General features: G+C 39.0%; 1 protein-coding gene across 3 annotated transcripts in view; it reads right to left on the bottom strand.

Annotated features, from left to right (window-relative positions):
* The window catches only part of pkd1l2a (polycystic kidney disease 1 like 2a), a 100,346-nt gene that overhangs the window by 79,979 nt on the left and 7,288 nt on the right, over positions 1 to 13,079 (bottom strand). For 2 of the 3 annotated variants that reach the window (XM_063067122.1, XM_063067123.1), the window contains exons 4-8: positions 11,046 to 11,098; positions 8,803 to 8,977; positions 1,998 to 2,205; positions 420 to 540; positions 172 to 316 (exon numbers count right to left, since the gene is read on the bottom strand). In XM_063067122.1, coding sequence (XP_062923192.1) covers positions 172 to 316; positions 420 to 540; positions 1,998 to 2,205; positions 8,803 to 8,977; positions 11,046 to 11,098 — 702 coding nt within the window. Of the gene's footprint in view, positions 1 to 171; positions 317 to 419; positions 541 to 1,997; positions 2,206 to 8,802; positions 8,978 to 11,045; positions 11,099 to 12,866; positions 12,890 to 13,079 lie in introns of those variants that run through there. The other variant, XM_063067124.1, reaches the window with a different exon arrangement.

Genomic DNA, 13,079 nt, shown 5'->3' with positions numbered 1-13,079 from the left:
ATTTTCCACTTGGCCATTCCCAGTTTTTGAGCTGAAGACGGCAAACATTTGCTTGGATTATTTAACAATATTGACGCACAACACAAGGCGTTTCACTATCAGGCTCTTTGAGAGGAATCAGATGATCAGTAACCTCAATGATTTTAAAAGAAGGAGATCAATTCAACTTACCCACTGCCCTCACTTTTAATGTTGGAGTAGAGTCATCCAATTCCTCTTCTCCCAAAACCAGAGTGCTTGTATTTTCCTTCATTAATACCAATGATTCCAGAGCAGTGTTTCCTTGTTTGACATTACAAACAGAAGGCAAGTTGATCTAAAGTATAAAAAATGCAAATCAATGGATTCTGAAAAGCAATTTGAATTACAACATTTAGATGTTATCGATTAAAAGATTGTAGCCTGGCTTCTTCTTTTACCTCAGAGTTTGAAGGATTAACCATGTACCAATTATACTTGATTGTATTCTCGCAGTTTTGACAAGAGACAATTAATGTAACATCTTCTGAAGGATCGATTGGATTGCAGTTGCCCTTACACCTGAGAGATAGCACAAGATAATTGCAGTCAACTTCATCTTCAAGACAATAATTGCTAAGTTTGAGTCATTAAAATTACCCTAGCAAAATGTTTTTTTTTATATTTTGTTATCTATTGGTCGCTGTTTCATAATTCAGCTACATCCCCCACATCAGGGCCCCATCACAAGAAGTCAAGTGAGAAGATATTGTTGCTCAGCTTGCGTTCTTTATCCTGAAGTAATCCAAGGATTTATTTTTCTGAATAATACTCTCAGAGCCGTCACTATAATTTTCTCAACAAATCCCTTTCCAATCCTTTTAGACACAGGGGTTCCCAACCTTTCTTATGCCACGGACCCTTACCATTAACCAGGGGGTCTTGGACCCCAGGTTGGGAGCCCCGATTTAGAGTTTGCAATCCATAACATGCAAGCATCATATGGTCTGTGGCAAGATAAAATTCAGATATTTTATATCATTCAAAGAATGAATCGTTTGTTCAAAAAAAATCAATGCACATCTATAGAGGAACTTTTTATCATTCTGGGCATGGCTCAAATATTTCAAATGCAAAAGGAATGTTATGATAATGAACTCTTTAAAGAACTCATATCACAACTGGCCGATATTGAAGTGTTCACTTCCTTGGGTGCAGGTGCTGGTAATCACTCTGCTTTGGTCATCTAAGGTTGTATTTATCTGACTCGACCTTCAAACTCAAAACATCAGATTCTTGGATGATCTGGTCCAAACTGAAGTCTAAATATAACCAAGTACATATATCGAAATTCACACAGCTACATTTCCCAAACTAACAACTCCTTATAATATCTGGAAAGAAAACAATTCTAGTTAAAACTTCAGCCATTTGTACTTTAAAATTCCCCTGTTCTTGGTGTGGGTTCCTATTTGCGTCCACTTATCTTTCTTTTGTACAGGGCATACGCTCATCACTAATTATCATTCTAAGTTAATGTATGGAGGCAATACATCTGGGACAATAAAATTAAAATAAAAAAAACTATGAGCCGATATGCAAGGAAGTTATAAAATGCTTCAGTGTGAACTCAATTCTAACATGTTAGCACCAACACCAGCAGGTCTAAGAAGATGCTGGTGGCATTCATTTTAAAAGGAACCAAGGCCGCAGTGAGTGTCACAGGACAATGAGAACCAGGTCCCCGGTGGGTTGAAACACAGAATGGTAAACATCCCCTGGTGAGACAGGTGTCAAACCATTGGGGTTTCCAAACAGTCATCCTGCAGGTTGTGGAGCTGCTCTGCACCACACTGACAATAGGCTGGGGTTTGTGCTCGGGTCAGAATGTTCCAACATCACCGTGATATTGTTGTTGTAACTGGCTTATGATGCAAACACACAAAAATTGTAACTGACTTGTCTTTCATAAATAAACTGTAGACCAATGTGACCTGGCTCACTAGTTAACCTCTGTTCTAGTAACCTTCAGTCCATACCTGACATCCAGTCCCTTTCTGCCCTTCTTGGTGAGGATCAGACACTTCTCAGCTGTGCTGTTCTTTCTGCCAGAAGCACTCACGGTTAATTTTATGGAAATGAACGAGTTAGGTGCAGGTAGGCAGGAGGGAATGATGGTCAGATCCTGTTGCACGGTATTGATTTGGCCGTTCTTTACACAAGTATTCCACAATGGCCAACATAGACCTTAACAAGGCAGAAAATAAAACATTGTAAGAATAGATGAAATACTCCCTCCTGCTTGGGACTATTATTACTCCTGAAGTATTACTGCAAAGATTAAAACATTTTAATTTTTCCGCAACCTGATATAAAAGTCTGTCCGGTACAGCATGAGAAATGGGAACAGGATTAGACCATGAGCCTCACATGCCATGCTCTGCCATTCGGTCAGGCAGCAGCTAGTCTTTTACCTCAGTCCCACTTTTCCGCCACATTCCCATGTCCCTTGATTCCTCATTATCCAAATATCCACTCTCTCTTGGCCATAATACCAACAACTGTATTAATCACTTTTAATTGCATTGAAACGACATCGTGGATCAACTGGTATTGTGAAATTCACAAAAAATCAAGTCTTCCAACAGCGGCATTCATAGAATTTCTTATGCAATGTCTCGGTGAAATGGAGACTTACGGTTTCAGCACAATGTTCTCTAGTGCTGTGTTACTAGATCTCATGGATGCTGGCATTCATGTTAAAAAGGGCCCGAAGGATCACTGGAGACCCGAGTCACCCCAACCACCGACTGTTCCAGCTGCTACCATCCGGGAAACGGGCTTTATCACGGGGCGTCTTGCATCTGATAATATTCGTCGACTCTTACACATACTGAGTGCAACACATAAAATCCCGCCTGCCTGTGGCCTGCTATTTCTAGATGCTGAAAAAGCATTTGATTGTCTTGAATGGCCATATCTTTGGCGAGTTCTAAAAGAATTTAACTTCGGCGATAAATTTATCAATATGATTCAAACACTGTATGCTAATCCTTCAGCCTGGGTATGTGTGGGAGGTTTTTGACATAGGATGGGGCACACGACAAGGGGACCCTTTGTCTCCTTTAGTTTTTACTATATCTATTGAACAGCTTGCACATTTAATTAGAAACTCTCCTCAGATCTCCCCTATTACAATAGGTACAACATCGCTTTCAATATCACTTTACGCGGACGACATGCTAGTTTATATGGCAAATGTTCAACAAATTCTCTCCTATGTTTTAAAAACACTGGAGCAATTTGGATTTCTTTCAGGTTACAAAGTTAATTTGTCAAAATCAGCACTGATGCTGATTAATATGGATAAAAGTAAGGTGTCTCTCCCTTCCCAGATTAAGGTTACAAATGAGGTCCTCTACTTCGGTATTGAAGTTAATACTTCCCTATCATCTGTGGCTAAAATAAATTACTCTTTAATTTTGAAAAAAATATAGAGGCGGATATTAATAGATGGAGACACCTGCCAGCATCAGTCTCAGCCTGTATATCGGTCATTAAAATGAACATCTTACCCCGCATTAATTTTATCAGCTCAATGATCCCACTTGCACCTCCAGCAGGATATTGGCAAAAACTGGACTCCTTAACTGCTATATTTGGAATGGTAAATGACCCAATATAAAGTGGTCAGCTCAATAATTCAAAAAGTCGGATGGGGAATTGGCATGTCCAAATTTTAAATTGTATCACTGGGCATTTGTACTAAAAAGTCTTAGCTATTGGATGGAGGAGGATAAAGTTTCATCATGGAAAAATATAGAACAAGAGCTAATAGCACCAATAAGGTTGAACGACTTTCTTGTTATAGGTATGTCTACCAAAAATATGATTTGTATTATGGTCCAATCTTAACCCATATACTACAAGTGTTTAGAGCAGCAGAAAAATTCCTAAAATTTAAGAGTATGGTGCAAAACGTCTCCATTATGGAACAATAATCATTTTCTATCTGGGGGGAAACCATTCACTAACAGAACTTGGAGGATAAAGGTATTATTACTCTTCAAGAAATTAATGGGGGAAGTACTATCCTTTGCTTTCAAGAACTGGTATCTCAATATAATATTGAGATATTATATTGATTTAAAGGACCATCCCATTTTAAGTTGGATACAGAGTGCTCCAGGACAGATAGTGTCATGTATCTATGATAAATTAAACTCCCAGAAATATATGCCCACATCGGGAATGTAAGCTTGGGATAGGGACATATCTGAATTGGGACAAGACTTAGACTGGGATGCGATTTGGGATAATGCTGCCGGTGCTTTGAAAAACCCAAATCATTGGTATATACACTTGAAATTTTGTCATAGAGCATACTTAACACCGAGAATTAGACATCAAATCGGACTGGTTCCTGACCCTTATGGCACATTTTGCCCCCGTGGAGCCATTATAAATGTTGTATGGGAATGTCCAGGGGTTTTTGATTTGTGGGGGAAGGTTATCAGTACTCTTACAGAACTAACAGAATTGGCAACTAGTTGTATTGAATGTGATTTGTTGGTGTTACAATAAAAAATTAGTAACATAAAAAAGAAATGGAGACTTGCAGTTTCAGCACAATGTTCTCTAGTGTTGTGTTACTAGATCTCATGGATGCTGGCATTCATGTTAAAAAGGGCCCAAAGGATCATTGGGGACCCAAGTCACCCCAACCACAAACTGTTCCAGCTGCTACCATCCGGGAAACGGTACCGCAACATAAAAGCCAGGGCCAACAGGCTCCGGGACAGCTTCTTCCACCAGGCCATCAGACTGATTAATTCACACTGATAAAGTTGTATTTCTATGTCATATTGACTGTCCTGTTGTACGTACTATTTATTTCAAATTACTATAAATTGCACATTGCACATTTAGACGGAGATGTAACATAAAGATTTTTACTCATCGTGTATGTGAAGGATGTAAGTAATAAAGTCAATTCAATTTAGCACAGGAAGTGAGATCCCTGAAACCAGCTCACAAGGTGAGAGGGGAAAAGTTTAATAGGAACTTGAGGGGCATCTTTTTTACGAGGGGTGATTGATAAGTTTGTGGCTTAAGGTAGAAGGAGTCAATTTTAGAAAACCTAGCACATTTATTTTTCCTACATTTACACACTTAGTCCAGTGGTCATGGAGCATATGGATCCCTTCTTTGTAGAAGTCAGCGTCTTGGACCTCCAGAAGTGGTCCACAGCAGGGGTGATTGATAAGTTCGTGGCCTAAGATAGAAGGACATGAGCTATTAACTTCAAACTTCCTGCATTTTCACTCAGAGTTAAACTACACGAGCATGTAATGAGAGTTGTATAACTTATCGCCGTCTACTGTAGGCCACGAACTTATCAATCACCCCTGCTGTGGACCACCTGGAGGTCCAAGACGCTCTTGTTACATGCACGTGCAGTTCAACTCTTTGAGTGATAATGCAGAAAGTTTGAAGTTAATAACTCATCTCCTTCTACCTTAGGCCACAAACTTATCAATTACCCCTGCTGTGGACCACTTCTACAAAGAAGGGATCCGTATGCGCCATGACCGTTGGACTAAGTGTGTACATGTAGGAGGGGACTATGTTGAAAAATAAATGTGCTAGGTTTTCTAAAATTGACTCCTTCTACCTTAGGCCATGAACTTATCAATCACCCCTCGTACATATGGAGACGGTAAATATCCATATATATGGAATGAGCTACGAGATGAAGTAATTGAGGCAGATACAAAAACAGCTTAAATAAAAACTGTTGGACAGGTTCATGGATAAAAAAAAAGAGGCTCAGATGATTTTGGGCCCATTGGAGACAGACAGGATTAGCTTGAATGAGCATCTTGGTTGGCATGGACCAGCTGGCCAAGGGGCCTACTCTTGGTGCTACATGACTGACTCCTGAAAGAACACTTTGCACAGCAAGCATTATCTTCAAGCTGTTGGGGGGTGTTGCCCTTGAATGAACGGATGCTGTATTGGTGGAAAAAGTAGGGTGAATCCTCACAGTAAGGAAATCTTGGGGAGGCGTCTGTAGAAAGGTACGAATGAGATTCATGTTCTTTGTGCTCAGCGACCATGGGGAACGTCAAACCTGCTCCAGTCAAGAGGTCATTACAAAGAAATCCAGGTGCTGTTGTATGGCAGCAGTTCAGAGAGGCCTAGAACCCAGAAAACTAAAAAAAAAAGAGGAAGTAAATTAGAAAGCAAGATGGCAGGAAGGGAATGGAAGGGGTGGAGAAAGATGAATTATATTAAGTGGAAGGAGGAGGAAGGAGGGAAAATAGAGATCCTTTGCCCAGACCCTTCTCTGATAGGTGGAATAAATCTTTAAAGTGGAAGTGACATCGATCATTAAGGATCCCCATAAAGGACCTCCATCACTCAGGACCTGCCCGCTTCTCATTGCGGCCATCAAGGAGGAGGTACAGGAAGCTGAAGACACACACACAGCGTTTCAGGAAGAGCTTCTTCCCCTCTGCCATCAGATTTCTGAATGGACAATGAACCCACGAACACTACCTCACTATTTTCCCCCTCCCTTTTTGCACTACTTGTTAAATTTATTTTTCATATATACTTTATTGTAATTTAGTTTTATTATTATGTATTGCAACGTACCTGCTGCAGCAAAACATCAACAATTCACGGCCGTATGCCATGTGATATAAAACCTGATTCTGATTCTTATAAACTTCTGCGGACTATGATAAAAGTTACAACTTCAAGTGCCCTTCATTTTGATGAGACTACCCAAAACTTGAAATAACCATGACTTATTTTCATAATACCCAATAATGCACTATTTCAATCCAGAGATGTCCAAATCAACTGGTCCCAGCTGGGATGGTTTTCTCTGGAGCAGCAGAGGCTGAGGAGGAATATGGTAGAAGTTGATAAGATTATGAGAGGCATAGGGTTGAAATGCCTAATACAAAAAGGCAGCTCTTTTTTAAAAAACAAAGCATGTGGTGGTTGCCTGGAACGTGCTGTCTGGGTTGTAGTGTAGGCAACTACATCAGAGTCCTTCAAGATGCTCTCATTTATTGGAACTCAACTTCCACACAACCCAATATTATTTTTATTAGGTGACATTGAAGGGATAAAACCGAAACTTAAACAAATATCAGGAAGAATTTATAAAAATTGCATTGGCAGTAGCCAAAAAGGCTATTGCGGTTACTTGGAAATCGGATTCGTATTTAAGTATGGATCATTGGAATAATGAAATTTTTAGCTGTATTCCACTTGAAAAAAAATACTTATAATTTAAGGAATAAATATGATACATTTTTGAATATTTGGCGCCCTTATTTACAAAAGATAGGATTGTATATATAGTTGCTCCAATGATAAAGATGCTGGTCCTTTGGGGAAAGAAACAAATACATATATTAAATTTATTTCAAATCCCCTGGAGCACGTGGAGACCTTCCAATATCCAGGCAGTCTTTCTTTCTTTTCTTTATCTTATTTCTTTTCTTTTAGGTAGGGGTATGTATCGGGGGGAAGGGTAGATATTACTCTATGTAATCAAGTTTGAACATTGAATTTAAAAGATTTTTAATAAAAGATGCACTCAGATTGGCACATGAACGTGCAGGAAATGGAAGACCATTAGACATAAGAACAGAATTAGGCCATTTAGCTCATTGAAGAATATGGACATTGCATAGGCAGAAGAGATTAATTTAGTTGAGCATTTGACTCAACCCAACAGTATGAACTGAAGGGACTTTTTTCTGAGCTGACTGTTGTAAATTCCATGTTCTATTGTTGTTAATGAGATTGTGTTGTGTGCCAGTTGACCATCTATATCTCATATTACAATTGCAATCAAGCATTATTGATTAGCTGCAAGTGATTCAGGTGCTCAGGGTTAGGAAAGGGAAAAGATAAGTGCAAGCAAGCCTTACTCTTTCCTTAAATAAGCCTGGCCTCTCAAAATAGATTGTACAGCAATTGATTTCAGGTCGTTGGTCTGTGCATTCTGTCATACAGATGTCTGGACAATTAAAATTTATCCCCAGACTTTGAGATCCATCCAATTTGATTCGTCTCTTAACACCACTGCGCCCCACTCTTTCTCCCATCTTCAGGTCTATGTTCTTCCTCTGATGGAAGGGGATGAGAATTAAGTTTTTTTTGTGTGAGGGAGGGGGTTGATATTATTGTTGCTGTTTGGCATGATTTGCTAGTTTTTTTTGTGCGAGGAAGTGGGTTTGGGGCTTGGGGTATGATGTTCTTCTTGCCATTTGACGCTATCTGTTAGTTTTTTTTCATGGGGTGGGGAGGGGTTGATGATCATGTTGCCCTTTGTGAGATTTGTTTTTTTTTCGGGGGGGGTAATGTTTTTCTTTGAATGACCTCCATGGTTTTCTTTGTTTCATGGCTATCTGGAGAAGACAAACCTCAGAGTTGTATACTGCATACATACTTTGATAATAAGTGAAACGTTGAACCTTTGAAACTTTGAAATGGGCAAAGGCGGTGCATTATTTTAAAAGGTAGTTGAGAGTGAGGTATATAACTGCAATTGTCACTTTCTGGAGTTAATTACCAAAGAGAAAGTTATGAAAGCATTGATTTCGTAAAAATAAATGATTTATGAAAGAAAAGTCATGTTGGACACTTTAACAGGAATTTTTAATAAATTATGAAAGATACGCATAAATAAAGAATGTAGATGGAAAATAATTGGTATGCGCTCAGTATCTGCTCTGGATGGAGAAAATATGAAAAGTGAAGGACAATATTTAAAATGCTTTGACTAAAGGTAAAGTTTCAGATGATTTAATAACATACCACATGACCAATGGAACAACAATTCATCCTGGTCACGCACATCACTGTTCCTTGATTTCCTCCCGCTCAGAACGAGCTGAGAAAATGGACTTGCTGCCTCCAGGTGGCTACCTGTAATCTTGGCTTGAAGTGAGCTTGTTTGCCACGTTTCAATGGTTTCTCTCTTTGGAAGGAACTGAAAGAACAACAAAAGAAGAAAGGCTTTGGCTTTGGTCAAATTGCTAAATTGTTTCGTTAAGTTGATAAATTAGTGAATAATGATTGATAAGTGAGCATTTAATTTGAGGAAATACGGTTCTGAAATTACATAGAACATAGAACACTACAGAGCACAGTACAGGCTCTTCAGCCGACAGCGTTGCTGCACCCTTTTACCTCACTCTAAGATCAATCTAACTCTTCCCTCCTACATGACTCTCCATTTTTCTATCATGCATGTGCCTATCTAAGAGTTTCTTAAATGCCTCTAATCATCCTCAAGTACCACCCCTGGCGGGGCATACCAAACACTCACCACTCTCTGTGTAAAGAAAAACCTACTTCTGCTATCCTCCCCTATTCTATTCTCCAATCACTTTTAAAATTCCCCCCCCCCCCGGTATTAACCATGTTTGCCCTGGAAAAAGTCATTGGCTATCCACTCGATCCATGCCTCTTATCAACTTGTACACCTCTATCAAGTCGCCTCTCACCCTCCTTCTCTCCAAAGAGAAAAGCCTGAGCTTCCTCAACCTACCTTCATTACACATGCTCTCTAATTGAGGCAACGTTCTGGTAAATCTCCTCTGCAACATTAGCTTGCAGCTCAAATATCATCTATAAATTTGCTGACGATACAACCATTGTTGGTAGAATCTCAGGTGGTGACGAGAGGGCGTACAGGAGTGAGATACGCCAACTAGTGGAGTGGTGCTGCAGCAACAACCTGGCACTCAACGTCAGTAAGTCAAAAGAGCCGATTGTGGACTTCTGGAAGGGTAAGATGAAGGAATACATACCAATCCTCATAGAGGGATCAGAAATGGAGAGAGTGAGCAGCTTCAAGTTCCTGGGTGTCAAGATCTCTGAGGATCTAACCTGGTCCCAATATATCGAAGGCAAGACAGTGGCTAAACTTTATTAGAAGTTTGAAGAGATTTGGCATGTCAACAAATACACTCAAAAGCTTCTATAGTTGTAACGTGGAGAGCATCCTGACCGGCTGCATCACTGTCTGGTATGGAAGGGCTACTGCACAGGACCAAATGAAGCTGCAGAAGGTTGCAAATCTAGTCAGCTCCATCTTGGGTACTAGCCTACGAAGTATCCAGGACATCTATAGGGAGCAGTGTCTCAGAAAGGCAGCGTTCATTATTAAGGACCTCCAACACCCTCAGCATGCCCTTTTCTCACTGTTACCATCAGATAGGAGATACAGAAGCCTGAAGGCACACACTCAGTGATTCAGGAACAGCTTCTTCCTCTCTGCCATCCGATTCCTAAATGAACATTGAATCTTTGGACACTACCTCACTCTTTTTAAATATACAGTATTTCTGTTTTTGCACATTTAAAAAAAAATCTATTCAATATATGTAATTGACTTACTTGTTTACTTATTATTATTATTTTAAATTTTTTTTTTCTTTTCTCGCTAGATTATATATTGCATTGAACTGATGGTGCTAAGTTAACAAATTTCACATCACATGCCAGTGATAATCAACCTGATTCTGATTCCTGAAATCAATCCTCCCGACTAATGAAAGCCTACAAACCATATGCTGCTTCACCACCCTGTCAACTTGAACGGCAACTCTGAGGGGCCCTGTGGTCATGGAGCTTCGCTGGTGCTCCACTGCTCCTACAGTGCAACTCCATCAACATCCTGGTCTATGGCAGTGATTGTGGAGAAATTCAGAACCATATCGTGTAGTGTCAGTGGTTTACCACGTACCACGTTCTACCTTAAAAAACTCTCCTGGCAGTCATGCAATGATCTGCTATAATGTGAGTTATTATCCTGTGGTGCACCTAAAGCTATGAAACATACCGGGTAAAAATACATTTTTATCTTTACAAACTAAACTAATTAAGATTTATAAAGACAACTTGTGATTATGTCAGCAATTTCATCTGCGACAGGTTCCACAGGTGAACACTTGCAACTTTCCATATACAGTGGGGAACAGGAGAAAAAGGCAAGTTTCATTCTTATGATTTTCAAGTAATTACAAACTGAATTTTAATTTTTAATTGCTTACTTGTGGTGAAGAGATTTCAGCTCCGTCCTTGGTTTTACTGTGTAAGGTCTCTGCTGAAGCACAAATGAAGGAAGCAAAGAGATTTCTCAGCAAAAGTTGATCTTTTCTCATGTTTTTTTACATACTTAAGAGGCAGAGGTTAGTCTGGTTGTAATAAAACTGTTTCATCAGCCCCTGCCCAGTGTGGAGTTTCATTCACTGGTAACAGTACTAACCGTGTGATCTGTGTTCTCCACTAGCAAGGGCAAACAGAAGGAGCAGAAATAATCTGTACTGAAAAATAATTTAGCTGTATTTTGTTGCACATAGTAACTCAAACAATTCTCTCCTTCATCTGTACGTTAGACAAAATCATTCATGAATTCAACTGTTATTTCTAAATTTATGAATAATGTTCAGAATTTGAGGTGGGGGTTGAGGGAGGGTGGATCCCGGGCAGATGATAGGGGTGAACAGTTATTTCTCCATTTGGCCCCTCAAGCCTGTTTTAACTTTCAATTAGATCATAAGGCCATAAGACCATAAGATATAGGAGCAGAATTAGGCCAATTGGGCCCATTGAGTCTGCTCCACCATCTCATCATGGCGGATCCATTTTTCCTCTCAGCCCTAATCTCCCGCTTTGCCCCACGCATCCCTTCATGCCCTGACCAATCAAAAATCTATCGACTCTGACTTAAATATATATGAAGACTTGGCCTCCGCAGCTGCCTGTAGCAACAAATTCCACAGATTCACCACTCTCTGGTGAAAGAAATTGCTCCTCATCTCGATCATGGATGAAACTTCTTCCTAGATCATGGATTCCAGATTCGGCTAATGCATGGGAAATTTTAATAAATTACAAAAGACACAAACTAAGAAAGAATGTAGATGGACATTGAATGGTGTGCACTCAGTTTCTGCTCTGGATGGAGAAAATATGAAATGTAAAGAACAATATTGTTATAAATCATATTCATTTAAAAAACAGGATAATTTATTACTCAACAAACTGTATAAAAGAAAGTGAAGTAGTTATCAATACATTATTTTATGGTAGTCTCACTTTGTTTCATAAAACAGAAGATATTACCATTGTATGAAGCATTGTCAACTAGGCTAGCAAGAGATGGACATTACTAAGCATTGTGGAAAGGCTTCTCATTCCCAGATGAGGCAGGGGAAAAATAAACTCCTTGTCCTCCATAGAATAAAAGTGCATTTCATGCAGATTCTTTCAGTAAAACATTATGATCACAGTGAAATTGGAAATGCATGGAGACGTAAAATAAATCTCACTGCATGATTCACTGGTTATTCAGACTCCACCCCCATCATCACATCATTCATTCTCTGAGCTCACTCCAACCTCCTTCGTCATTCCCAATGACTTGTACTTAGCAGCTAAGGCCTTCCACCACAAGCCAAATGTTATCTCACCCACAGGAAAAGCAGAGTTAGTAATAGATCCATGTTTATTTCTGATTCAGTACCACTTAAAAACAAAGATATTATTATTACACAATTCATATGAGAAAGAATTATCCTAATTGTTGTAATAATTAAATATTAATAACTTTATTTACATAGCACCTTTCATACATTAAGATGCAGACTCAAAGTACTTGACATAGATTGTAAAGGTAAAACAATATAATCATAAAAACACAAAAAAGTTAAAAATCATAAGGACCAACATTATACAGAATAAAATGTAATCGAACATATGAAATTATATAAATATAACCAACATCAACAGGAATTAAGTAATCCTATTAAAAGGCCAAATTAAAAAAAGTAGATTTCCATAAGTGTTTTGAAATGTTCCACAATACTAGCCTGGCATATCTCATTCGGTAAAGTATTCCAGATTTTTGCTGCATAACAGCAAAAGGCCACATCACTAGTTCTATATTTGTTAAATGATTAACAAGTTACAAACAGTTTGTGTTAGATACAGTTAAAGATTGTGGGAGCTTCTGTCCACAAATCAGCAGCTTCATTGCCTACATTTTAAAAGTGAAATTGAAGATTTTCAACGAGTAAAGGTTA

This window comes from Mobula hypostoma, chromosome 14, assembly GCF_963921235.1.
Source record: "Mobula hypostoma chromosome 14, sMobHyp1.1, whole genome shotgun sequence".
NCBI lineage: Eukaryota > Metazoa > Chordata > Chondrichthyes > Myliobatiformes > Myliobatidae > Mobula > Mobula hypostoma.
Note: the sequence above shows the minus strand (reverse complement) of the source record. Positions and strands in the feature narration are given on the sequence as shown.